This window comes from Malus domestica, chromosome 04 (assembly GCF_042453785.1).
Source record: "Malus domestica chromosome 04, GDT2T_hap1".
Lineage (NCBI taxonomy): Eukaryota > Viridiplantae > Streptophyta > Magnoliopsida > Rosales > Rosaceae > Malus > Malus domestica.
Genome location: NC_091664.1, coordinates 26,789,124 through 26,814,229, shown reverse-complemented (window position 1 = coordinate 26,814,229; position 25,106 = coordinate 26,789,124). Strand labels below are relative to the sequence as shown.

The 25,106-nt window shown below is 42.8% G+C and overlaps 1 protein-coding gene across 4 annotated transcripts in view; it reads left to right on the top strand.

Moving 5' to 3' along the window:
• Nucleotides 1-1,291: 1,291 nt before the first annotated feature.
• The window catches only part of LOC139195347 (probable galacturonosyltransferase 7), a 41,348-nt gene continuing 17,533 nt past the window's right edge, over nucleotides 1,292-25,106 (top strand). The window contains exons 1-9 of one of the 4 annotated variants that reach the window (XM_070820756.1): nucleotides 1,292-1,848; nucleotides 7,181-7,212; nucleotides 7,319-7,369; nucleotides 7,459-7,518; nucleotides 8,612-8,789; nucleotides 8,875-8,933; nucleotides 9,046-9,189; nucleotides 10,148-10,306; nucleotides 11,356-11,497. In XM_070820756.1, the coding sequence (XP_070676857.1) occupies nucleotides 1,704-1,848; nucleotides 7,181-7,212; nucleotides 7,319-7,369; nucleotides 7,459-7,518; nucleotides 8,612-8,755 (432 nt within the window). In that variant the 5' untranslated portion in view covers nucleotides 1,292-1,703 and the 3' untranslated portion in view covers nucleotides 8,756-8,789; nucleotides 8,875-8,933; nucleotides 9,046-9,189; nucleotides 10,148-10,306; nucleotides 11,356-11,497. Of the gene's footprint in view, nucleotides 1,849-7,180; nucleotides 7,213-7,318; nucleotides 7,370-7,458; nucleotides 7,519-8,377; nucleotides 8,505-8,611; nucleotides 8,934-9,045; nucleotides 9,632-10,147; nucleotides 10,307-11,355; nucleotides 11,498-25,106 lie in introns of those variants that run through there. The other 3 variants (XM_070820758.1, XM_070820755.1, XM_070820757.1) reach the window with 3 other exon arrangements.

Below are 25,106 nucleotides of genomic sequence, written 5' to 3'. Positions count from 1 at the left end.
AAGGCCCCCGGGAAGAAATAAGAAAAATGAAGCAAAGAGAAAAGGGAAGTCCTAAGATTCGATGAGTGGACACTTTGGTACCGAAATTGCAAAATTGAACGAAACTCATAGTGCTTGCTAAGAAAAACGGCCCGAATGCGTTTGCAAATGAAGGAAATCTCAGATAGGGAGCAAAATAGGTTTGAAATTGAATTCATGATGGAGGACCTTAGCAAATACACTTCAGAGAGGAAGAAGTTCTTACGTGGTAAGTAAAAGGAAATTTTGCAAAAGTCTGTCTCAAGTAATATGTTTCAAGATGATGAATCCTCTGAACCCTATATCCCAAGATTTCAACGAAGTCCATCACCAAGTGAAGATGGTGGATATGATTATGAAATTTATGTAGTGTATGAATTATGTGCTTTATTAATTAAGTTTATTAATTGTCGTTTGTATTAATTTTATGTAGTTTATTAATTATGTAGTTTATGTATTATCGGTTGTATTCGCCATGGTGCTCCGTGACAGTACTACGATGGCTAGATTCACCATGGTGCTCAGATTGCATAAACGAGTTCACAAGTTCAACTTTGGCGTTGAACAATTCTACATGCTCAATCTCGATCCTTGCTTGGTATTGTGTCATCTGCATTGTCATGCTACACCTTCTTCTATCACCCATTGATGAGATATTGAGGATTTTTAGGAAACAAAAACTCTTTGAAAGTTGAAAGATTGGTGAATATAAAGGATGATTGAAGGTTAAAAGGTTGTGTGATCAACAAATATTGGACATATGTTTATATAGAGGATGATTGATGAAAGTTGAACGGTTGGTAAAAGTTGAAAGTTTGGTGTTGAACAGTTGGTGAATTGAAAGTTAGCCCAAGGTTGAAAGATTGGTGAAAGTTGAAGCTTGCTATGTGAAAAGTTTAGTGATTTTTCAATATTTATCGGAATTTAAATTTTTTTAGATTAAAATGTTCATAAAATTAATTTACGATAGTTTACATAATTTTTTTTAAAATTTAATTTAAGAAAAAAATCGCCTAAGTTCATTCTTTAATAATTCCGGGCTAAAATTTTAGATCAGAACGGTTGGAGCAAAAAAACTATTTTTAGACTAAAAGTTATATTTTTCGGTTTAAAATATTTAGTTTTTAGCCCAACTATTAAAGATGGAGTGACATCCTCACAAACGTTAAAGAATTGGATCTGACCCAAAAATTAATAACAAACAAAAAATAAATAAATATTAACTGCAAGGGATAAAAAATTTAATCCCACCAAAAAGGCCAAGACAACGGTAAGCTCTTCTTTTCTTCTCTTTTTCTTTTCAGAAAAAAAGGAAGAACAAGATCACAGTTTGTTGTGCTAAAAGTAGGAAAATCCAATCCGTGCCGGACTGTCCAATCCAGTCCAATCCCATCCTATCCCATCCAGCCTTTGATTCGGAATCGAAGTGAGCTCAGAAACAACCAATCAAATCATTAGAAATGGTGATTCATGCCACAGAGGAAGCACCGCGTTTCACTTGTTGATGCGACGGCGTTTGGGAGTACGAGTGCGAGTGGGACTTCGCATTTGATATTGACACTGCAACAACAACCGGAGAAGAAGAAGAAGAAGAAGAAGAAGATGGAGAAGGGTTAGTGTTAATTGTGGTGGATTTGGTGCTTAATCGCGGCAATGAAATTAGATTAGGAGGGGGTGACGGAGCAATGAAGGGCGGGGTTGCGGGCGGTAGTTATTCTGGGAAGCGGCGGTGGAAGGGGTTGGTGATTGATGTGTTGGGTCTGGTTTTTCTTTCCATGCTCGTTCCTCTTCTCTTCCTTCTCGGCCTTCACAATGGCTTTCACCCTCCCGGTTACACACTCTCTCTCTAGATCTGTTTCTCTCAGATCCGATTTTGCTTTTGCAATGGTAGTTTTGGATCTCTCTCAAGTCTTGATTTGTTCTTTTTGTTCAAGGGGTAGAGGAAGACCTAGGAAAACTTTGGAAGAGACTCTAAGAAAAGACTTAGAGTACTTGGATCTAACGAAGGACATGACACAGGATCGAGCACAATGGCGTTCTAAGATTCATATAGCCGATCCCACTCAGTGACTTGGATTTTCCAAGTCTCCAATCAAGAAGTTTTCCTCACTCGGGAAATTAAGGGAACACTACCCCAACCTACATGCTCCACTCAGAAAGCTTCAACATACAAGCTTCAACAAAAGAAAATTCAAAGAACTTAGCGAAGAAGGCTTTGGTGTATTTAACACAATACGTTGAAATGAAGGAAAGCTTATTTATTGATATCCCCGATAAGCTACAAATATGTACATATACATGAGTCAAAATAAACACACAAGAGGGAGCCTTCACAAAGGTTGCTTAGGAGAAGTCTCAGCAGTCGGTAGAGCCCCAGAAAGAGAAGGCACCGGAGGGGGATCATTTGGAGCTTCAGTACTGGACAGAACCCTAGGAGGAGGAGGCATCAGAGGTTGATCATTTGGAGCTTCATTACGCGGTACAGCCCCAGAAGACGAAGGCAATAAATGCCTTTGGAACAAACCCACAAATCTCTGATGATCAAGTAAAACCTGACCATCAGTTTCCTTCATCTGGTCAAGCTTCCTCTTCATGTTTGTAGCATAGTCATGTGCGAGCCGGTGCAACTGTTTATTCTCATGCTTGAGCCCTCTAATCTCCTGTTTGAGACTCATCACTTCAGCCGCCAATGATTCAACTTGGCGGGTTCGAGCAAATAGGCGTTGGGCCATATTAGACACAGAACCTGCACACTGAACACTGAGAGCCAGCGAATCCTTAACAGCTAACTCATCAGACCGTTTGGAAAGTAGTCTGTTATCTTTGGGAGTGAGAAGGTTCCTGGCCACCACCGCAGCGGTCATATCATTCTTCATCACGGAATCCCCAACGGTAAGAGGACCAGTTGGGGAGACGAAGGATGGGCGCCATATGTTGTCTGGAGAAGGCGGGGCTGCCTCTTCAACAAGGTTCAAGTCAAAACGACGGTCGGAGGGGCCAGACATTTTCAAAGGTGTTGAAGAGAGAAGAGGTCGGACAAATCAAGATATTAGAAGTGCAAGAATGAAGCTTCTACTGGTGGAGATTCAAGTGTGCTTTGGAACTTAATGCCAGCCTCTATAAAAATCTGCACTCGACGGAGCTTCAGAAATCAAAGAGGCGCCTGCTCAGAAATCGAAGAGGCGTTTGCTTTCTCAAAAGTTGGGCTGCTTAGAGATCACGAGGGTTGATCTCAGAAATCGAAGAGCCGTTTGCTTTCTCAAAAGTTGGGCTGCTCAAAGACCACGAAGGCCGATCTCAGAAATCGAAGAGGCGCTCGCTTTCTCAAAAGCTGGGCTCCCTAGAGACCACGAGGGCCGATCTCAGAAATCGAAGAGGCACCTACTTTTCCAGCCTTGTCAGCACCTGTCACACGCACACTCAGCTTTGCGGAAATTATGGGCATTCTGTCAAAGACTTCTGGGGAAGTAGAAAACACATGAATCTTACTGTTCAATCACCCACTTCCCACACGCAACAATAGCTCATGGGTACCACAGATAACTTTGCCAAAGTTCTCTGCCAAAGTTGAGCACGTGAAGCTTGCAGCTCCCACTACATCGCTCTGACCAAGAAGGGTAAAAGAATAGCAAAGAAACAGCACTAACAAAGTTTAGACCCATAAATTTTGAAGGTCTAGCTACCATATTATTACCCACAAGGGTAAAGGAACAGTACCACTGCTGGATAATTGGAAAGTCCATGTATGTCAACCTCTGTGCTTCGTGGCAAGGTAGACTAGCAAACATGCCCAACCTTTACTCACATTCGAGAAAACACTCCCAATAAGATTGCTTGCTCCAAAATCGAAGAGGCACCGTCCTCCGAATCTAAAGAGCCAGACTCCTAACATGACTACTTTCTTAAAAATCGAAGAGCGGGTAAAGGAACAGTACCATTGCTGGATAATTGGAAAGTCCCTGTGTGTCAACCTCTGTGCTTCGTGGCAAGGTAGACTAGCAAACATGCCCAACCTTTACTCACATTCGAGAAAACACTCCCAACAAGATTGCTTGCTCCAAAATCGAAGAGGCACCACCCTCCGAATCTCGAGAGCCACTCTCCCAACATGATTACTTTCTAAAAAATCGAAGAGACACTGCTCCCCGAATCTCGAGAGCCAGACCCCTAGCATGATTGCTTTCTCAAAAATCGGTGAGGCACCGTTCTCCGAATCAATCGAAGAGGCGCTCGCTTTCTCAAAAGCTAGGCTGCTCAGAGACCACGAGGGCCGATCTCAGAAATCGAAGAGGCACCTACTTTTCTAGCCTTGTCAGCACCTGTCACACGCACACTCAGCTTTGCAGAAATTATGGGCATTTTGTCGAAGACTTCTGGTGAAGTAGAAAGCACATGAATCTTACTGTTCAATCACCCACTTCCCACACGCAACAATAACTCATGGGTACCACAGATCACTTTGCCAAAGTTCTCTGCCAAAGTTGAGCACGTGAAGCTTGCAGCTCCCACTATATCGCTCTGACCAAGAAAGGTAAAAGAATAGCAAAGAAACAGCACTAACAAAGTTTAGACACATAAATTTTGAAGGTCTAGCTACCATATTATTACCCACAAGGGTAAAGGAACAGTACCACTGCTGGATAATTGGAAAGTCCCTGTGTGTCAACCTCTGTGCTTCGTGGCAAGGTAGACTAGCAAACATGCCCAACCTTTACTCACATTCGAGAAAACAGTCCCAACAAGATTGCTTGCTCCAAAATCGAAAAGGCACCGTCTTCCGAATCTCGAGAGCCAGACTCCCAACATGACTACTTTCTCAAAATCGAAGAGAGGGTAAAGGAACAGTACCATTGCTGGATAATTGGAAAGTCCCTGTGTGTCAACCTTTGTGCTTCGTGGCAAGGTAGACTAGCAAACATGTCCAACCTTTACTCACATTCGAGACAACACTCCCAACAAGATTGCTTGCTCCAAAATCGAAGAGGCACCGCCTTCCGAATCTCGAGAGCCAGACTCCCAACATGATTACTTCCTCAAAAATCGAAGAGACACTGCTCTCCGAATCTCGAGAGTCAGACCCCCAGCATGATTGCTTTCTCAAAAATCGAAGAGGCATCGTTCTCCGAATCTCGAGAGCCAGATACCACAGACCACTTTTTCAAAGTGCTCTGACAGAGTTAAAACATGTGAAACTGGCAGCTCCCACTACCGTGCTATGACCAAGCAGGGTAAAGGAATAGCATTACTACTTGTTGTTAGGGAGACTCCTATATATGTCGACCTCCATCCCCAACGGACAGGCAGACCTGCAAAAATGCTCAACCCTTCATCATATCTGAGAGGGCACTCCCAACAAAGCCTTTCGAAATATTCAGCTTTCTTTCCCCCCGATAATACCTCTGCAAACAAGCTATACTAGAGCAAGAATATCTCATATCATCAGGGTTAAAAGCAAGAGTATCCCATATCATGCTTTTTCCCTGTTTTTTCTTTTGGCCTTGTTTTTACCTGCAAGACAAGGAGAAAGAGAGCAATCAGTCAGTACTTGGAATCAAGCTTCCAGCCAGGAACTGACTGCCTGGAACCCCTTACCTGATTACTTACCTGGCATTGCTCTCGAGTACTCATCTTCATCATCTTATGTTTCCAGGGAAGATTCCGCATCTGCTTGAGGAACAGATAGGGCAAGTGCGAAGGATACAAGGAAGCATGTGGAGACAAGCGTAACAGCACACGTGCCGATACATCCATTACTCTGTCAAAAGCAAAAGTATCCCATATCAGCAGGGTGGAACGTACTCTAGATTTGATGGACTTGTTTTGACCCTCAAATTCTCCAGTCGGCCTTATACTCTGGAGGAAACCAGAAAACCCTCCAGCTTAGTTCAAGAATAAGCCTGTGGAAAGTTACTTCTTCAAAAGCAAAAGTATCTCATATCATCTCTTCTCATTTTTCTTCTCTTTATCCTTCATGCTGCTGCAAGATGGGGAGAAGGTGAACAATCAGTCGGAGCTCTGATTGCTTACCTTGTCTGTCACCTCTTTCAGCAGACCCCCTAGCTCGGCGACTTGGGGGACTCCTACTACATGGTTTGTATCGCGCTTGACCAAGCCTGAAACTACAAGTAAGCTTCAAGTGAAATTGATACATTACCTTGTGCATCTCCACCAGTTAAAGATACCACCCCTGGATGGAGGAAGAGTACTTCCAGAGAAGATGCCACATCTACCTATGAGACAGATAAGGCAAGTCAAGACGACACCACACTCCGATACTTAGAAGTTTCGTGATTACGAGATCATTATCCCACAATATTTCCTAATGTCATTTGTACTAAATCATTCACTCGTACTCACTAAAGGAGAGCTTGAACCTATGTACTTGTGTAAACCCTTCACAATTAATGAGAACTCTTCTATTCCGTGGGCGTAGCCAATCTGGGTGAACCACGTACATCTTGTGTTTGCTTTCCTATCTCTATCCATTTATATACTTATCCACACTAATGACCGGAGCAATCTAGCGAATATCACAAAAAGCGACCGTTTTCGTTACCTAGGATCTATCTTGCAAGAGAACGGAGAATTAGATGGAGATCTCAACCATAGAATACGAGCTGGATGGAAAGAGTGCATCCGGCGTGTTGTGTGACCGTCGTAGGCCACTGAAGCTCAAGGGAAAATTTTATAGGACGGCAATAAGGCCAGCGATGTTGTATGGCAGAGAATGTTGGGTGGTGAAGCATCAACACGTACACAAAATGGGTGTAGCGGAGATGAGGATGCTTCGTGGGATGTGTGGGCACACGAGAAAGGATAAGATTGGGAATGAGGATATCCGAGGTAAAGTAGGAGTAGCCGAAATTGTAGGAAAGATGAGAGAAAATCGGCTCTGGTGGTTTGGACATGTGCAAAGAAGGCCGACTGACGCTCCGGTTCGAAGATGTGACTACGGGACAGAGGTTCAGGGCCGAAGGGGTAGAGGAAGACCTAGGAAAACTTTGGAAGAGACTCTAAGAAAAGACTTAGAGTACTTGGATCTAACGGAGGGCATGACACAAAACCGAGCGCAATGGCGTTCTAGGATTCATATAGCCGACCCCACTTAGTGGGAAAAGGCTTTGTTGTTGTTGTTGTTGTTGTTGTTGTTCATTATATGCAGGATATGTACCAGAACAACAAAATTCGCCTTCAGTAAGAAGTAGAACTTTGTTGTTAATTTGGAATTGTTTTCTGTATCCTACATTCTTGGTGTTGATCTGTTTTATTTTTCTTTTTCGAATTTTCGAATCGGTGACAGATTGGAGGATATGGTACAAAAATCATCATAAATGCTTCTAATCTGTCAGTGGTAAACTATACTAGCCAGCTTTGTAAATCTAATTCACGGGTAGAAACACATTGGTGAAGATAAATTACTGATTATTTGGTTTCTTGCAGGGGGGTGGTTCGAAGCATGTAGATGATTTCGTGAAAAATTTCACACCAACCCTTTCAAAGGTTCGTTGCTTACTGCTCTGGTGTTAGGTTTTTGATGGTGCCGCTGCTTTTTGTTTGATACAATGCTTAGTTAGTTATAGGGAAATAGGCTTGTAGATGAAACATCACTTAGCTTCCAGACAAATGCTACTGAAATGTATGATATTAATTGATAAGGGCAATGTTTACGTGTTAAAATTCTTCAAAATTAGACATTGTGTCTCGTTGAGATAAATTCTGCTAGGAATTTGTTTATCTATTTAAGAGTTGTGATATTAATTGGTAAGTCTTAACTATTAATGTGTAAGGGGCCGGAAAGAATTTACAGACGGTATTCATCAACTTCCTCATCCACCCGGGTCATCTAAGAATTTTTAAGTGTTGGCGTGGTCCTCTAAAAAGTGTTAAAACTATGGGAAAATACAGCAATAATACAAAATAATCTCTGAAGTATAACTGGTTTGTTCAGTTACCAAAGATCATAATCTTTTGATTGTGTTAAAACTATGGGGAAATCCGTGGCCCTATATTCTATGTTTCTAACTGTAGGATATGTGTACCTTCGGAGAATCTGAAAACTAATTATGGGCACATACAAATTTTTTTTCTGTAAGTCTTGGCATTTAATCTGTCTTTGAGATGAGAAAATTAAAGATCCACAGTGAAGAAATATCTTTATAATTTACCATACTAGTTTCTCCATCTGTGGTTCTATTTATTTCGCGGGTCTTCCCAGTCTTTCATAGTTGCTGCCTAATTAACAGAATTTGTATCTTGGAAACACCTGCCTATCCAGGTTCTTGTGGTTTGGGTTAAGGCAGCCATTCACTAATCCATGATATGAGAATTAATTTTTTGACTCTCGTGTTTGGCATTTAAGGCCTATAGGAACCATTGCAGCAATATTTTATTCATTTGGTCTACAAACACGGTCAATAATTGGGGGTAAGGCTAGCCGACATTCACCTCTCCCAGACCCTGCGTAAAGCGGGAGCCTTGTGCACTGGGTACGACCTGTCTACAAACACGGTCAATAATTTGAGTGATGTGATTCAGGCATCTCAAGTCTTCAATGACCTGATTGATTTCTCTACCTTTATTTGTTTTGTGCCAGGATATACTAAAGAATATTTCACGTGAAGCTATTTCACATAAAGCTGAAAATGAAACCAAAAATATTAGCGCCGTTCACAACAATGAACAAGCCAGTGTCGTTCACAACAATGAACAAGTCAGTGTCGCTCTCAACAACGAATAAGCCAGTGTCGTCCACAACAATGAACAATCAAAGGGCCTGTTAATGTTCAATGCCTTCTAAGGTTTGTCTATCCTTTTTACTTGCCACGTAATAGATTCTAACTTGAATTTTGTTTTCAGTAACTGCAGGAGTTTCAGCTCCACCTCATGATGGTCCGCACTCACTTCCCCTTGAAAATGTATGCATGAATCGGCCATCTTTTTTCCTTGGATTCTGATTAACATGCTAACAGATTATGTTCTTGTATAGCTATTGCCTTCTGCTCTGTTTAATTTGGATCTTTGTGGCAGAAATCTAAAGCTTGTGACTCAGCTCAAGTCATTGATTATGCGAAAGGTGGTGTGGATCAAAGTGGAAAATCATGCGAGTTGAAGTTTGGGAGCTACTGCCTTTGGGGTGAACAACATAGAGAAGACATGAAGGATGCTATGGTTGTTGAAATGTCCCACATCGACCGTATCCATGATAAAATAAGAGTTTAAATATCCTAAACTCACTCTAACTAAACCAAGACATTTTGTGATAAAACCCCACACCTGACGGATTATGCAGGTGGTAATTACTTTGTTAGGGATAGTATCGGTGTTGTTGGAAGCCCATCTCTCTGATAATTCTACATGGTATCAAAGCCAGGGAACGGGCCCGTACTGTACTGCCACGTGATGGGTGGGTCCCCTTGGCCCCAGCGATGATGGTGGGTCCCTTGGCTCCACGTGTTGGGTGAGTCCCCTTGGCTTCACGTGGTTGTCGATGTGTGGATCTTCCACGTATGGCCCACTAATTGGGTCTCACGTGAGGGGGCGTGTTGAAATGTCCCACATCGACTGTATCAATGACAAAAGAATAGTTTAAATACCATAATCCCATTCCAACTAATACCGAGACCTTTTGTGATAAAACTCCACACCTGACGGATTGTGCAGGTGGTAATTACCAAGTTGGGGACAATATCGTGTTGTTGGAAGTGGGTCGTATGACCCCTTTCTCTGATAATTCTACTTGGTATCAGAGCCAGGGAGCGGGCTCGTACCATACTGCCACGTGATGGATGGGTCCCCTTGGCCGCGCGCGATGATGGTGGGTCCCTTGGCCCCGCGTGTAGGGTGAGTCCTCTTGGCTCCACGTGGTTGTCGATGTGTGGATCTCCCACGTGTGACCCACTAATTGGGTTCCACGTAAGGGGGCGTGTTGAAATGTCTCACATCGACCGTATCCATGATAAAATAAGAGTTTAAATATCCTAAACTCACTCTAACTAAACCGAGGTCTTTTGTGATAAAACCCCACACCTAACGGATTGTGCAGGTGATAATTACCAAGTTGGGGACAATATCGGTGTTGTTGGAAGTAGGCCGTATGGCCCGTCTTTCTGATAATTCTACAATGGTGAAGAGAGAGATTGAAGGATCAACTATTTGTGGCTCGAGCATATTTTCCTAGTATTGCGAAACTTCCATCACAGGACAAGTTGTCTTGTGAGTTGAGACAAAATATTCAGGAGGTGGAGCGTGTTCTTAGTGAAAGTACTACAGATGTTGATCTTCCCCCATAGTAAGCCATGAAAACTATTCGTTTATATTCCCATTTTCCGCTCATTCAATGACAACAAAAATGGGTTTGTACTACAGATGTTTGTGCCTTCTGGTGCGTTTTCTATTTGTACCGATTTTTTCTCCCTAAGGTTGTCTCCAACGGGAGGGTGGAAACAAAAAAACCCCAAATTTTTGGGTCCAAATTATATTATATGTATTACAACCTAGTTTTGGGTTACTGTTGATCATTAGTGTGTGGGCGGTTGCCCCTCCAGCTGTTACCATCTTCAACCTATTTCCCTGGGTTTCACAGTAAATTTACTAATTTGCCCCTGATGTGCACGTGTTGGTCATCGCGGCTTTTCCATTTGTTTCCAGGACAAAGTTTTTAGCATTTGTTCCCAGATGAATCTCTCCATTTTCCCTTAAATTGAAACAAAAACCTGTGTTCATCCAAATCAACCTTACAATCCCGAAACCAAAATTCATCCAGATCGTTCCAATCTTCAACCTCAAATCGAAATCATAGAGTATCGTGAATGGTTCACCTTCCCTATCTCAAAAACGAAAACATCTCAGAAACTTAGCCTTCCCTCTCGCAGTCGAATCTTGTTCGGATTCGAAGAAAATTTTGAAACCCAGAAAAACCATGGGTTTCCTGGTGAGTTCTCCGATTTTAGGAAAGATTGATGGGTTTGGTTCCTGGGTTCTATTTTATTTGTTGGAATTTTTTATGATTTTAATTCTTGAAATCTGGGTTTTGTTTGTTGATTGGGATAAATTCTGATGGGGGAAGCCCCTTTGTTTTTCTCGCTTCTCATCTCTCAGATCACTTCTTTCTCTTCCATCCCTCCCACTGTCTCCGACTCTTGACCTTTTGCATGTGTATTTTACTGTGGAAAAGTTTGAACTTGAATGAATATTTTTAGTTATTTCTGGCAATATTGCATAATGGTTTGAATGTTTGCTTGATTTTGCACTTCCATTTTATACTTTTGTTCGTTTTCTGGCTGGTTGGTGCTGTTTTGTCATTTATTTATACCTGCATACATATCTTTGCTTTTAAAGGTATGCGCGTTTGGGCACGAACACCATCTCTTACATATGAGTTATCCTTGAGGAGATGCATATGAATTGAATTGCAGCTGAGGCAACTATTTTGTCGCTGTCCCAGACTCCCCAACCATGCCAGGCATGTAATTCATTATTGGTACGTTAAATTATGTTATGCATGTTAAAACACAAGTTTTGGTTTTTTTGTTCCGTAATTAGCCATGTACTAGCAAAAGAACCCGCACGATGCTGCGGGTTTTAAAACTTGTTAAACATCAAATATATTAAAATCTAATTATATCCATATCAAAGAAATATCTATTTACATCCTCATATTCAATAAGGTAAAAAGATAAATATATGTAGGATATATCACATATTCAAATCTGTCCACGTCCATACCATAGTCTATTTGCATCCTTATGTGTAATAATGAACAAAAGATAGGTATTTGAAGAATACATTACATAGAAAAAGATGTGGTTTAAGTTGTTCATACAAATACAACAACAACAACAACAACAACAACAAAGCATTTTCCCACTAAGTGGGGTCGGCTATATGAATCCTAGAACGCCATTGCGCTCATTTGTATCATGTCCTCCGTTAGATCCAAGTACTCAAGTCTTTTCTTAGGGTCTCTTCCAAAGTTTTCCTAGGTCTTCCTCTACTCTTTCGGCCCCGAACCTCTGTCCCGTAGTCACATTTTCGAACCGGAGCGTCAGTAGGCCTTCTTTGCACATGTCCAAACCACCGGGACCGATTTTCTCTCATCTTTCCTTCAATTTTGGCTACTCCTACTTTACCTCGGATATCCTAATTCCCAATCTTATCCTTTCTCGTGTGCCCATAAATCCCACGAAGCATCCTCATCTCCGCTACACCCATTTTGTGTACGTTGATGCTTCACCGCCCAACATTCTGTGCCATACAACATCGCTGGCCTTATTGCCGTCCTATAAAATTTTCCCTTGAGCTTCAGTGGCCTACGACGGTCACACAACACGCCGGATGCACTCTTACACTTCATCCATCCAGCTTGTATTCTATGGTTGAGATCTCCATCTAATTCTCCGTTCTCTTGCAAGATAGATCCTAGGTAGCGAAAACGGTCACTTTTTGTGATCTTCGCTAGATTGCTCCGGTCATTAGTGTGGATAAGTATATAAATAGATAGAGATAGGAAAGCAAATACAAGATGTACGTGGTTCACCCAGATTGGCTACGTCCACGGAATAGAGGAGTTCTCATTAATTGTGAAGGGTTTACACAAGTACATAGGTTCAAGCTCTCCTTTAGTGAGTACAAGTGAATGATTTAGTACAAATGACATTAGGAAAAATTGTGGGAGAATGATCTCGTAGCCACGAAACTTCTAAGTACCGGAGTGTGGTATCGTCTTGACTTGCCTTATCTGTCTCATAGGTAGATGTGGCATCTTCTCTGGAAGTACTCTTCCTCCATCCAGGGGTGGTATCTGTAACTGGTGGAGATGCACAAGGTAATGTATCAATTTCACTTGAAGCTTACTTGTAGTTTCATGCTTGGTCAAGCGAGATACAAACCATGTAGTAGGAGTCCCCCAAGTCGCCGAGCTGGGAGATCTGCTGAAAGAGGTGACAGACAAGGTAAGCAATCAGAGCTCCGGCTGATTGTTCACATTCTCCCTATCTTGCAGGCAGCATGAAGGATAAAGAGAAGAAAAATGAGGAGAGATGATATGGGATACTTTTGCTTTTGAAGAAGTAACTTTCCACAGGCTTATTCTTGAACTGGGCTGGAGGGTTTTCTGGTTTCCTCCAGAGTATAAGGCCGACTGAAGAATTTGAGGGTCAAAACAAGTCCATCAAATCTAGAGTACGTTCGACCCTGCTGATATGGGATACTTTTGCTTTTGATGGAGTAGTGGATGTATCGGCACGTGTGCTGTTACGCTTGTCTCCACATGCTTCCTTGTATCCTTCTCACTTGCCCTATCTGTTCCTCAGGCAGATGCGGTATCTTCCCTGGAAGCATAAGATGTTGAAGATGAGTACTCGAGAGCAATGCCAGGTAAGTAATCAGGTAAGAGGTTCCAGGCAGTCAGTTCCTGGCTGGAAGCTTGATTCCAAGTGCTGACTGATTGCTCTCTTTCTCCTTGTCTTGCAGGTAAGAACAAGGCCAAAGGAAAAGACAGGGAAAAAGCATGATATGGGATACTCTTGCTTTTAACCCTGATGATATGAGATATTCTTGCTCTAGTATAGCTTGTTTACAGAGGTATTATCGGGGGGAAAAAAAGCTGAATATTTCGAAAGGCTTTGTTGGGAGTGCCCTCTCAGATAAGAGAAAGGGTTGAGCATTTTTGCAGGTCTGCCTGTCCGTTAGGGATGGAAGTCGACATATATAGGAGTCTCCCTAACATCAAGTAATAATGCTATTCCTTTACCCTGCTTGGTTATAGCACGGTAGTGGGAGCTGCCAGCTTCACATGTTTTAACTCTGTCAGAGCACTTTGAAAAAGTGGTTTGTGGTATCTGGAAAGCTGATGTTGCGTGTGAAGATTAGAGACCTGTCGGGGGTCTGGCTCTCGAGATTCGGAGAACGATGCCTCTTCGATTTTTGAGAAAGCAATTTTGCTGGGGGTCTGGCTCTCGAGATTCGGAGAGCGGTGTCTCTTCGATTTTTGAGAAAGTAATCATGTTGGGAGTCTGGCTCTCGAGATTCGAAGGGCGGTGCCTTTTCGATTTTGGAGCAAGCAATCTTGTTGGGAGTGTTTTCTCGAATGAGAGTAAAGGTTGGGCATGTTTGTTAGTCTACCTTGCCACGAAGCACAGAGGTTGACACACAGGGACTTTCCAATTATCCAGCAGTGGTACTGTTCCTTTACCTTCTCTTCGATTTTTGAGAAAGTAATCATGTTGGGAGTCTGGCTCTCGAGATTCGGAGGGCGGTGCCTCTTCGATTTTGGAGCAAGCAATCTTGTTAGGAGTGTTTTCTCGAATGTGAGTAAAGGTTGGGCATGTTTGCTAGTCTACCTTGCCACGAAGCACAGAGGTTGACACACCGGGACTTTCCAATTATCCAGCAGTGGTACTGTTCCTTTACCCTTGTGGGTAATAATATGGTAGCTAGACCTTCAAAATTTATGTGTCTAAACTTTGTTAGTGTTGTTTCTTTGCAATTCTTTTACCCTTCTTGGTCAGATCGATGTAGTGGGAGCTGCAAGCTTCACGTGTCTCAACTTTGTCAGAGAACTTTGGCAAAGTTATCTGTGGTACCCATGAGCTACTGTTGCGTGTGGGAAGTGGGTGATTGAACAGTACGATTCATGTGCTTTCTACTTCGCCAGAAATCTTCGACAGAATGCCCATAATTTCCGCAAAGCTGAGTGTGCGTGTGACAGATGCTGACAAGGCTGGAAAAGTAGGTGCCTCTTCGATTTCTGAAATCGGCCCTCGTGGTCTCTGAGCAGCCCAGCTTTTGAGAAAGCAAGCCTCTTCGATTTCTGAGATCGGCCTTTGTGGTCTTTGAGTAGCCTAGCTTTTGAGAATCTCTGAGTAGCCCAGCTTTTGAGAAAGCAAACGCCTCTTCGATTTCTGAGCAGGCGCCTCTTCGATTTCTGAAGCTTCGTCGAGTGCAGATTTTTATAGGGGCTGACATTAAGTTCCAAAGCACACTTGAATATCCACCAGTAGAAGCTCCATTCTTGCACTTCTAAGATCTTGATTTGTCCGACCTCTTCTCTCTTCAACACCTTTGAAAATGTCTGGCCCCTCCGACCGTCGTTTTGACTTGAACCTTGTTGAAGAGGCAGCCCGGCCTTCTCCAGACAACATATGGCGCCCATCCTTCGTCTCCCCTACTGGTCCTCTTACCGTTGGGGATTCCGTGATGAAAAATGATATGACCGCTGCGGTAGTGGCCAGGAACCTTCTCACTCCCAAAGATAACAGACTACTTTCCAAACGGTCTGATGAGTTGTCTGTTAAGGATTCTCTGGCTCTGAGTGTTCAGTGTGCAGGTTCTGTATCTAATATGGCCCAACGCCTATTTGCTCGAACCCGCCAAGTTGAATCATTGGCGGCTGAAGTGATGAGTCTCAAACAGAAGATTAGAGGGCTCAAGCATGAGAATAAACAGTTGCACCGGCTCGCACATGACTATGCTACAAACATGAAGAGGAAGCTTGACCAGATGAAGGAAACTGATGGTCAGGTTTTACTTGATCATCAGAGATTTGTGGGTTTGTTCCAAAGGCATTTATTGCCTTCGTCTTCTGGGGCTGTACCGCGTAATGAAGCTCCAAATGATCAATCTTTGATGCCTCCTCCTTCTAGGGTTTTGTCCAATACTGAGGCTCCGAATGATCCCCCTCCGGTGCCTTCTCTTTCTGGGGCTCTACCGACTGCTGAGACTTCTCCTAAGCAACCTTTGTGAAGGCTCCCTCTTGTTTGTTTATTTTGACTCAAGTATATGTACATATTTGTAACTTATCGGGGATATCAATAAATAAGCTTTCCTTCATTTCAACGTATTGTGTTAAATACACCAAAGCCTTCTTCGCTAAGTTCTTTGAATTTTCTTTTGTTGAAGCTTGTATGTTGAAGCTTTGTGAGTGGAGCATATAGGTTGAGGTAGCGTTCCCTTAATTTCCCGAGTGAGGAAAACTTCTCGGTTGGAGACTTGGAAAATCCAAGTCACTGAGTGGGATCGGCTATATGAATCTTAGAACGCCATTGTGTGGCTAAGAAGAGATCATATGCCATTGCAAAATCCAAGATAGCTTCCCCATCCTCGTTTCTCTCCCCAAAACCATGGCCACCATGAAAACCTCCATAATTGCCTGTCTCCCTGCCCACGTGTCCATTTAAATCTCCTCCTATAAATAACTTCTCCGTCTGAGCAATTCCTTGCACCAAGTCTCCAAGGTCTTCCCAAAATTTCTCCTTCGAACTCGTATCCAACCCTACTTGAGGTGCGTACGCACTAATCACATTGATAAGTTCTTGTCCTATTACAATCTTGATTGCCATGATTCTATCTCCTACCCTCTTGACATCTACAACATCTTGTGTCAAGGTCTTGTCCACGATGATGCCAACACCGTTTCTCGTTCTATTTGTGCCCGAATACCATAGTTTAAACCCTGAGTTTTCTAGATCCTTTGCCTTACGACCAACCCACTTAGTTTCTTGTAGGCACATAATATTTATCCTTCTCCTCACCATAACTTCTACTACTTCCATAGATTTTCCCGTCAAGGTTTCTATATTCCACGTTCCTAAACGCATTTTGCTCTCTTGAACTCTACCCTTCTGTCCTAGCTTCTTCACCCTTCCCCGTCTAATAGGATCAAAGTACTTCTTTTGTGTGTCCCGTGTAAAGTTGATAGGAGCATATGCTCCCAAACAACTTTGAGTGGAGTCGTTCGAAAAGAAGTTTCTATAGCCCCCTTGCTCATTTAACACTGTATCCGGGTGCCGACGGAGATACAGCGACCCTTGCTCACTTATCACTGTGCTCAGGCCACACATCGCGCCACTTACGGGTGACGCCCTAGCTTTAGCGCGATTTCGTTCTGGATTCATTTTCATAAGGATTCGACGTGATCATGGAGTGCCGGCTGTCGACTACCTGACGCCCTCCCCCTCCTCCTTTATCCGGGCTTGGGACCGGCAATGTAAGATAAACTTACACGGCGGAGTTTGTTCATACAAATACAATCACACAAAAATATATTCATTTTTCATATGAGAAGGACAACCAATTTAGAGTTTCGAAACATAAATAAAAATTCCAATTCTCACCAAGAAAAGAGTGCCGAAGGAATACAATGGGTTTTGAGGAGAGAGAGTCTTTACCAACTAACAAATGAAGTAAATCATGTTGTTCAATATTTGAGCTTCCAATTTGGTACACTTACATCTTTAATCTCTAACAAAACAAAAAAAAAAAAAAAGGAAAAATCATTTAGTATACTTCTCATAACATGTTACCCAAATTGCTTCACCGTTCACCTATATCCTCGGTGCTATAAACTTGACTAAAAAACCAGTAAATAAAAGTGGTTAAGCAAAAACCCTCACTTCTCATTACATGAAGAAATTTCTTTACCCTCTAAACCTACTCCCGCTGTGTTACTTTTGTAGTGCATACACTACGAAAACCAAAAAGAAAATGCTGCAAAGGAGAAATTGGAAAATCATACCACCATCAAACATTGCACGGAAGGTATATGAAGAAGCAAGCAGGCAAGTTCTGTAAGCATACCATCTACCTGCAATTGGTCAGTAAACAATAAAAAATTTACAGAGGTCCTTAATGTTAACAATACATCACACATGCTAATTGAATACTGTGTACAACAACAACAACAACAAAGCCTTTTCCCACTAAGTGGGGTCGGCTATATGAATCCTAGAACGCCATTGCGCTCATTTGTGTCATGTCCTCCGTTAGATCCAAGTACTCAAGTCTTTTCTTAGAGTCTCTTCCAAAGTTTTCCTAGGTCTTCCTCTACTCCTTCGGCCCCGAACCTCTGTCCCGTAGTCACATTTTCGAACCGGAGCGTCAGTAGGCCTTCTTTGCACATGTCCAAACCACCGTAACCGATTTTCTCTCATATTTCCTTCAATTTTGTCTACTCCTACTTTACCTCGGATATCCTAATTCTCAATCTTATCCTTTCTCGTGTGCCCATACACCCCACGAAGCATCCTCATCTCCGCTACACCCATTTTGTGTACGTTGATGCTTCACCGCCCAACATTCTGTGCCATACAACATCGCTGGCCTTATTGCCGTCCTATAAAATTTTCCCTTGAGCTTCAGTGGCCTACGACGGTCACACAACACGCCGGATGCACTCTTACACTTCATTCATCCAGCTTGTATTCTATGGTTGAGATCTCCATCTAATTCTCCGTTCTCTTGCAAGATAGATCCTAGGTAGCGAAAACGGTCACTTTTTGTGATCTTCGCTAGATTGCTCCGGTCATTAGTGTGGATAAGTATATAAATGGATAGAGATAGGAAAGCAAACACAAGATGTACGTGGTTCACCCAGATTGGCTACGTCCACGGAATAGAGGAGTTCTCATTAATTGTGAAGGGTTTACACAAGTACATAGGTTCAAGCTCTCCTTTAGTGAGTACAAGTGAATGATTTAGTACAAATGACATTAGGAAATATTGTGGGAGAATGATCTCGTAGCCACGAAACTTCTAAGTACCGGAGTGTGGTATCGTCTTGACTTGCCTTATCTGTCTCATAAGTAGATGTGGCATCTTCTCTGGAAGTACTCTTCCTCCATCCAGGGGTGGTATCTGTAACTGGTGGAGATGCACAAGGTAATGTATCAATTTCACTTGAAGCTTACTTGTAGTTTCATGCTTGGTCAAGCGAGATACAAACCATGTAGTAGGAGTCCCCCAAGTCGCCGAGCTGGGGGATCTGCTGAAAGAGGTGACAGACAAGGTAAGCAATCAGAGCTCCGGCTGATTGTTCACATTCTCCCTATCTTGCAGGCAGCATGAAGGATAAAGAGAAGAAAAATGAGGAGAGATGATATGGGATACTTTTGCTTTTGAAGAAGTAACTTTCCACAGGCTTATTCTTGAACTGGGCTGGAGGGTTTTCTGGTTTCCTCCAGAGTATAAGGCCGACTGAAGAATTTGAGGGTCAAAACAAGTCCATCAAATCTAGAGTACGTTCGACCCTGCTGATATGGGATACTTTTGCTTTTGATAGAGTAGTGGATGTATCGGCACGTGTGCTGTTACGCTTGTCTCCACATGCTTCCTTGTATCCTTCTCACTTGCCCTATCTGTTCCTCAGGCAGATGCGGTATCTTCCCTGGAAGCATAAGATGTTGAAGATGAGTACTCGAGAGCAATGCCAGGTAAGTAATCAGGTAAGGGGTTCCAGGCAGTCAGTTCCTGGCTGGAAGCTTGATTCCAAGTGCTGACTGATTGCTCTCTTTCTCCTTGTCTTGCAGGTAAGAACAAGGCCAAAGGAAAAGACAGGGAAAAAGCATGATATGGGATACTCTTGCTTTTAACCCTGATGATATGAGATATTCTTGCTCTAGTATAGCTTGTTTACAGAGGTATTATCGGGGGGAAAGAAAGCTGAATATTTCGAAAGGCTTTGTTGGGAGTGCCCTCTCAGATAAGAGAAAGGGTTGAGCATTTTTGCAGGTCTGCCTGTCCGTTAAGGATGGAAGTCGACATATATAGGAGTCTCCCTAACATCAAGTAATAATGCTATTCCTTTACCCTGCTTGGTTATAGCACGGTAGTGGGAGCTGCCAGCTTCACATGTTTTAACTCTGTCAGAGCACTTTGAAAAAGTGGTTTGTGGTATCTGGAAAGCTGATGTTGCGTGTGAAGATTAGAGACCTGTCGGGGGTCTGGCTCTCGAGATTCGGAGAACGATGCCTCTTCGATTTTTGAGAAAGCAATCTTGCTGGGGGTCTGGCTCTCGAGATTCGGAGAGCGGTGTCTCTTCAATTTTTGAGAAAGTAATCATGTTGGGAGTCTGGCTCTCGAGATTCGGAGGGCCGTGCCTCTTCGATTTTGGAGCAAGCAATCTTGTTGGGAGTGTTTTCTCGAATGTGAGTAAAGGTTGGGCATGTTTGCTAGTCTACCTTGCCACGAAGCACAGAGGTTGACACACAGGGACTTTCCAATTATCCAGCAGTGGTACTGTTCCTTTACCTTCTCTTCGATTTTGAGAAAGTAATCATGTTGGGAGTCTGGCTCTCGAGATTCGGAGGACGGTGCCTCTTCGATTTTGGAGCTAGCAATCTTGTTGGGAGTGTTTTCTCGAATGTGAGTAAAGGTTGGGCATGTTTGCTAGTCTACCTTGCCACGAAGCACAAAGGTTGACACACAGGGACTTTCCAATTATCCAGCAATGGTACTGTTCCTTTACCCTCTCTTCGATTTTTGAGAAAGTAATCATGTTGGGAGTCTGGCTCTCGAGGTTCGGAGGGCGGTGCCTCTTCGATTTTGGAGCAAGCAATCTTGTTAGGAGTGTTTTCTCGAAAGTGAGTAAAGGTTGGGCATGTTTGCTAGTCTACCTTGCCACGAAGCACAGAGGTTGACACACCGGGACTTTCCAATTATCCAGCAGTGGTACTGTTCCTTTACCCTTGTGGGTAATAATATGGTAGCTAGACCTTCAAAATTTATGTGTCTAAACTTTGTTAGTGTTGTTTCTTTGCAATTCTTTTACCCTTCTTGGTCAGAGCGATGTAGTGGGAGCTGCAAGCTTCACGTGTCTCAACTTTGTCAGAGAACTTTGGCAAAGTTATATGTGGTACCCATGAGCTACTGTTGCGTGTGGGAAGTGGGTGATTGAACAGTACGATTCATGTGTTTTCTACTTCGCCAGAAATCTTCAACAGAATGCCCATAATTTCCGCAAAGCTGAGTGTGCGTGTGACAGGTGCTGACAAGGCTGGAAAAGTAGGTGCCTCTTCGATTTCTGAAATCGGCCCTCGTGGTCTCTGAGCAGCCCAGCTTTTGAGAAAGCAAGCCTCTTCGATTTCTGAGATCGGCCTTTGTGGTCTTTGAGCAGCCCAGCTTTTGAGAAAGCAAACACCTCTTCGATTTCTGAGATCGACCCTCGTGGTCTCTGAGCAGCCCAGCTTTTGAGGAAGCAAACGCCTCTTCGATTTCTGAGCAGGCGCCTCTTCGATTTCTGAAGCTTCGTCGAGTGCAGATTTTTATAGGGGCTGACATTAAGTTCCAAAGCACACTTGAATATCCACCAGTAGAAGCTCCATTCTTGCACTTCTAAGATCTTGATTTGTCCGACCTCTTCTCTCTTCAACACCTTTGAAAATGTCTGGCCCCTCCGACCGTCGTTTTGACTTGAACCTTGTTGAAGAGGCAGCCCCGCCTTCTCCAGACAACATATGGCGCCCATCCTTCGTCTCCCCTACTGGTCCTCTTACCGTTGGGGATTCCGTGATGAAGAATGATATGACCGCTGCGGTAGTGGCCAGGAACCTTCTCACTCCCAAAGATAAGAGACTACTTTCCAAACGGTCTGATGAGTTGTCTGTTAAGGATTCTCTGGCTCTCAGTGTTCAGTGTGCAGGTTCTGTGTCTAATATGGCCCAACGCCTATTTGCTCGAACCCGCCAAGTTGAATCATTGGCGGCTGAAGTGATGAGTCTCAAACAGGAGATTAAAGGGCTCAAGCATGAGAATAAACAGTTGCACCGGCTCGCACATGACTATGCTACAAACATGAAGAGGAAGCTTGACCAGATGAAGGAATCTGATGGTCAGGTTTTACTTGATCATCAGAGATTTGTGGGTTTGTTCCAAAGGCATTTATTGCCTTCGTCTTCTGGGGCTGTACCGCGTAATGAGGCTCCGAATGATCAATCTCTGATGCCTCCTCCTTCTAGGGTTTTGTCCAGTACTGAGGCTCCGAATGATCCCCCTCCGGTGCCTTCTCTTTCTGGGGCTCTACCGACTGCTGAGACTTCTCCTAAGCAACCTTTGTGAAGGCTCCCTCTTGTTTGTTTATTTTGACTCAAGTATATGTACATATTTGTAACTTATCGGGGATATCAATAAATAAGCTTTCCTTCATTTCAACGTATTGTGTTAAATACACCAAAGCCTTCTTCGCTAAGTTCTTTGAATTTTCTTTTGTTGAAGCTTGTATGTTAAAGCTTTGTGAGTGGAGCATATAGGTTGAGGTAGTGTTCCCTTAATTTCCCGAGTGAGGAAAACTTCTCGGTTGGAGACTTGGAAAATCCAAGTCACTGAGTGGGATCGGCTATATGAATCTTAGAACGCCATTGTGTTCTGTCCTGTGTCATGTCCTCCGTTAGATCCAAGTACTCTAAGTCTTTTCTTAGGGTCTCTTCCAAAGTTTTCCTAGGTCTTCCTCTGCCCCTTCGGCCCTGAACCTCTGTCCCATAGTCGCATCTTCTAATCGGAGCGTCAGTAGGCCTTCTTTGCACATGTCCAAACCACCGTAACCGATTTTCTCTCATCTTTCCTTCAATTTCGGCTACTCCTACTTTACCCCGGATATCCTCATTCCTAATCTTATCCTTTCTCGTGTGCCCACACATCCAACGAAGCATCCTCATCTCCGCTACACCCATTTTGTGTACGTGTTGATGCTTCACTGCCCAACATTCTGTGCCATACAGCATCGCCGGCCTTATTGCCGTCCTATAAAATTTTCCCTTGAGCTTCAGTGGCATACGGCGGTCACACAACACGCCGGATGCACTCTTCCACTTCATCCATCCAGCTTGTATTCTATGGTTGAGATCTCCATCTAATTCTCCGTTCTTTTGCAAGATAGATCCTAGGTAACGAAAACGGTCGCTCTTTAGTATTTCTTGATCTCCGATCCTCACCCCTAACTCGTTTTGGCCTCCATTTGCACTGAACTTGCACTCCATATATTCTGTCTTTGATCGGCTTAGGCGAAGACCTTTAGATTCCAACACTTCTCTCCAAAGGTTAAGCTTTGCATTTACCCCTTCCTGAGTTTCATCTATCAACACTATATCGTCTGCGAAAAGCATACACCAAGGAATATCACCTTGAATATGTCCTGTTAACTCATCCATTACCAACGCAAAAAGGTAAGGACTTAAGGATGAGCCTTGATGTAATCCTACAGTTATGGGAAAGCTTTCGGTTTGTCCTTCATGAGTTCTTACGGCAGTCTTTGCTCCTTCATACATATCCTGTATAGCTTGGATATATGCTACTCGTACTCCTTTCTTCTCTAAAATCCTCCAAAGAATGTCTCTCGGGACCCTATCATACGCTTTTTCCAAATCTATAAAGACCATGTGTAAATCATTTTTCCCATCTCTATATCTTTCCATCAATCTTCGTAAGAGATAGATTGCCTCCATGGTTGAGCGCCCTGGCATGAACCCGAATTGGTTGTCCGAAACCCGTGTCTTTTGCCTCAATCTATGCTCAATGACTCTCTCCCAGAGCTTCATTGTATGACTCATTAGCTTAATTCCCCTATAGTTCATGCAATTTTGTACATCGCCCTTATTCTTGTAGATAGGCACCAAAGTGCTCATTCGCCACTCATTCGGCATCTTCTTCGTTTTCAAAATCCTATTAAAAAGGTCAGTGAGCCATGTTATACCTGTCTCTCCCAAAACTTTCCACACTTCGATTGGTATATCGTCTGGGCCTACTGCTTTTCTATGCTTCATCTTTTTCAAAGCTACACCCACTTCTTCCTTCCGGATTCTACGATAAAAAGAGTAGTTTCTACACTCTTCTGAGTTACTCAACTCCCCTAAAGAAGCACTCCTTTCATGTCCTTCATTGAAAAGATTATGAAAATAACCTTTCCATCTGTCTTTAACCGCGTTCTCTGTAGCAAGAACATTTCCATCCTCATCCTTGATGCACCTCACTTGGTTTAGGTCCTTTGTCTTCTTTTCCCTTGCTCTAGCTAGTTTATAGATATCCAACTCTCCTTCTTTGGTATCTAGTCGCCTATACATATCGTCATAAGCCGCTAACTTAGCTTCTCTCACAGCTTTCTTCGCCTCTTGCTTCGCTTTTCTATACCTTTCACCATTTTCATCGGTCCTATCCTTGTATAAGGCTTTACAACATTCCTTCTTAGCCTTCACCTTTGCTTGTACCTCCTCATTCCACCACCAAGATTCCTTTTGGTGTGGGGCAAAGCCCTTGGACTCTCCTAATACCTCTTTTGCTACTTTTCGGATACAACTAGCCATGGAATCCCACATTTGGTTAGCTTCCCCCTCTCTATCCCACACACACTGGGTGATTACTTTCTCTTTGAAAATGACTTGTTTTTCTTCTTTTAGATTCCACCATCTAGTCCTTGGGCACTTCCAAGTCTTGTTCTTTTTTCTCACTCTTTTGATATGTACATCCATCACCAACAAGCGATGTTGATTAGTCACGCTCTCTCCTGGTATAACTTTGCAATCCTTACAAGTTATACGATACTGTGTAATTAAGAAAAAGAAGAGGAACTCACGCTGTGCTTCTTGGAAACTGGCGAGAGAGAACTGGAACTGGGTTGGAAGTAGATCTATAAACGGGTCGGGTTTATTGGGTTTGGGTCGGTTGAACCCGACCCGTTAAGTTAACAGGTCACCCGAATCCGACCCGTTAACAATTATTATTATTATTTTTTTTGCATAAAATTTATTTTTTGTTATTAAGACTTTACTAAAATTACTAAAATATCATCAACTAACGGGTGTTAACGGGTCCTAACGGGTTGATCCAAAGTGACCCGTTATTTAACGGGTTGTTAACGGGTTCACCCGTTAACGACCCGACCCGTTAAGCATCCATCTAAATACAAATATTAACGGGTTGGGTCGGGTCGGATTAACGGGTTGGGTCCAAAATGCCAGGCCTAGTTGGAAGAATGTACTGGAAGCAAATGGAACACTCCAGCTTTTTCAGCCTCGTAATGAAATAATTTTAACAATTCGGTCAAGTATAAAATCATCTGCCAGTTATGGTTTTGGTAAATTATGTAGAAGCCAAAAATCTAATAAATAGTCTAACAATAAAGGAAAACCTCACGAAAGATTAAGAATCTTTTTACCTCTGTCCGTGAACAATCTTTTTTACTCCTATGCAAGGCGGTTGAGATTCATGAGTGTATCTGCCCTTCTGAGATGCAAAATATAAGTAAACGTCAGAAAAATAGAAGATCACTTTTTTTTTTTTTTTTTTTTGTCAAATGCAAGAAAAATTAAATCACCTGTATAAAAATA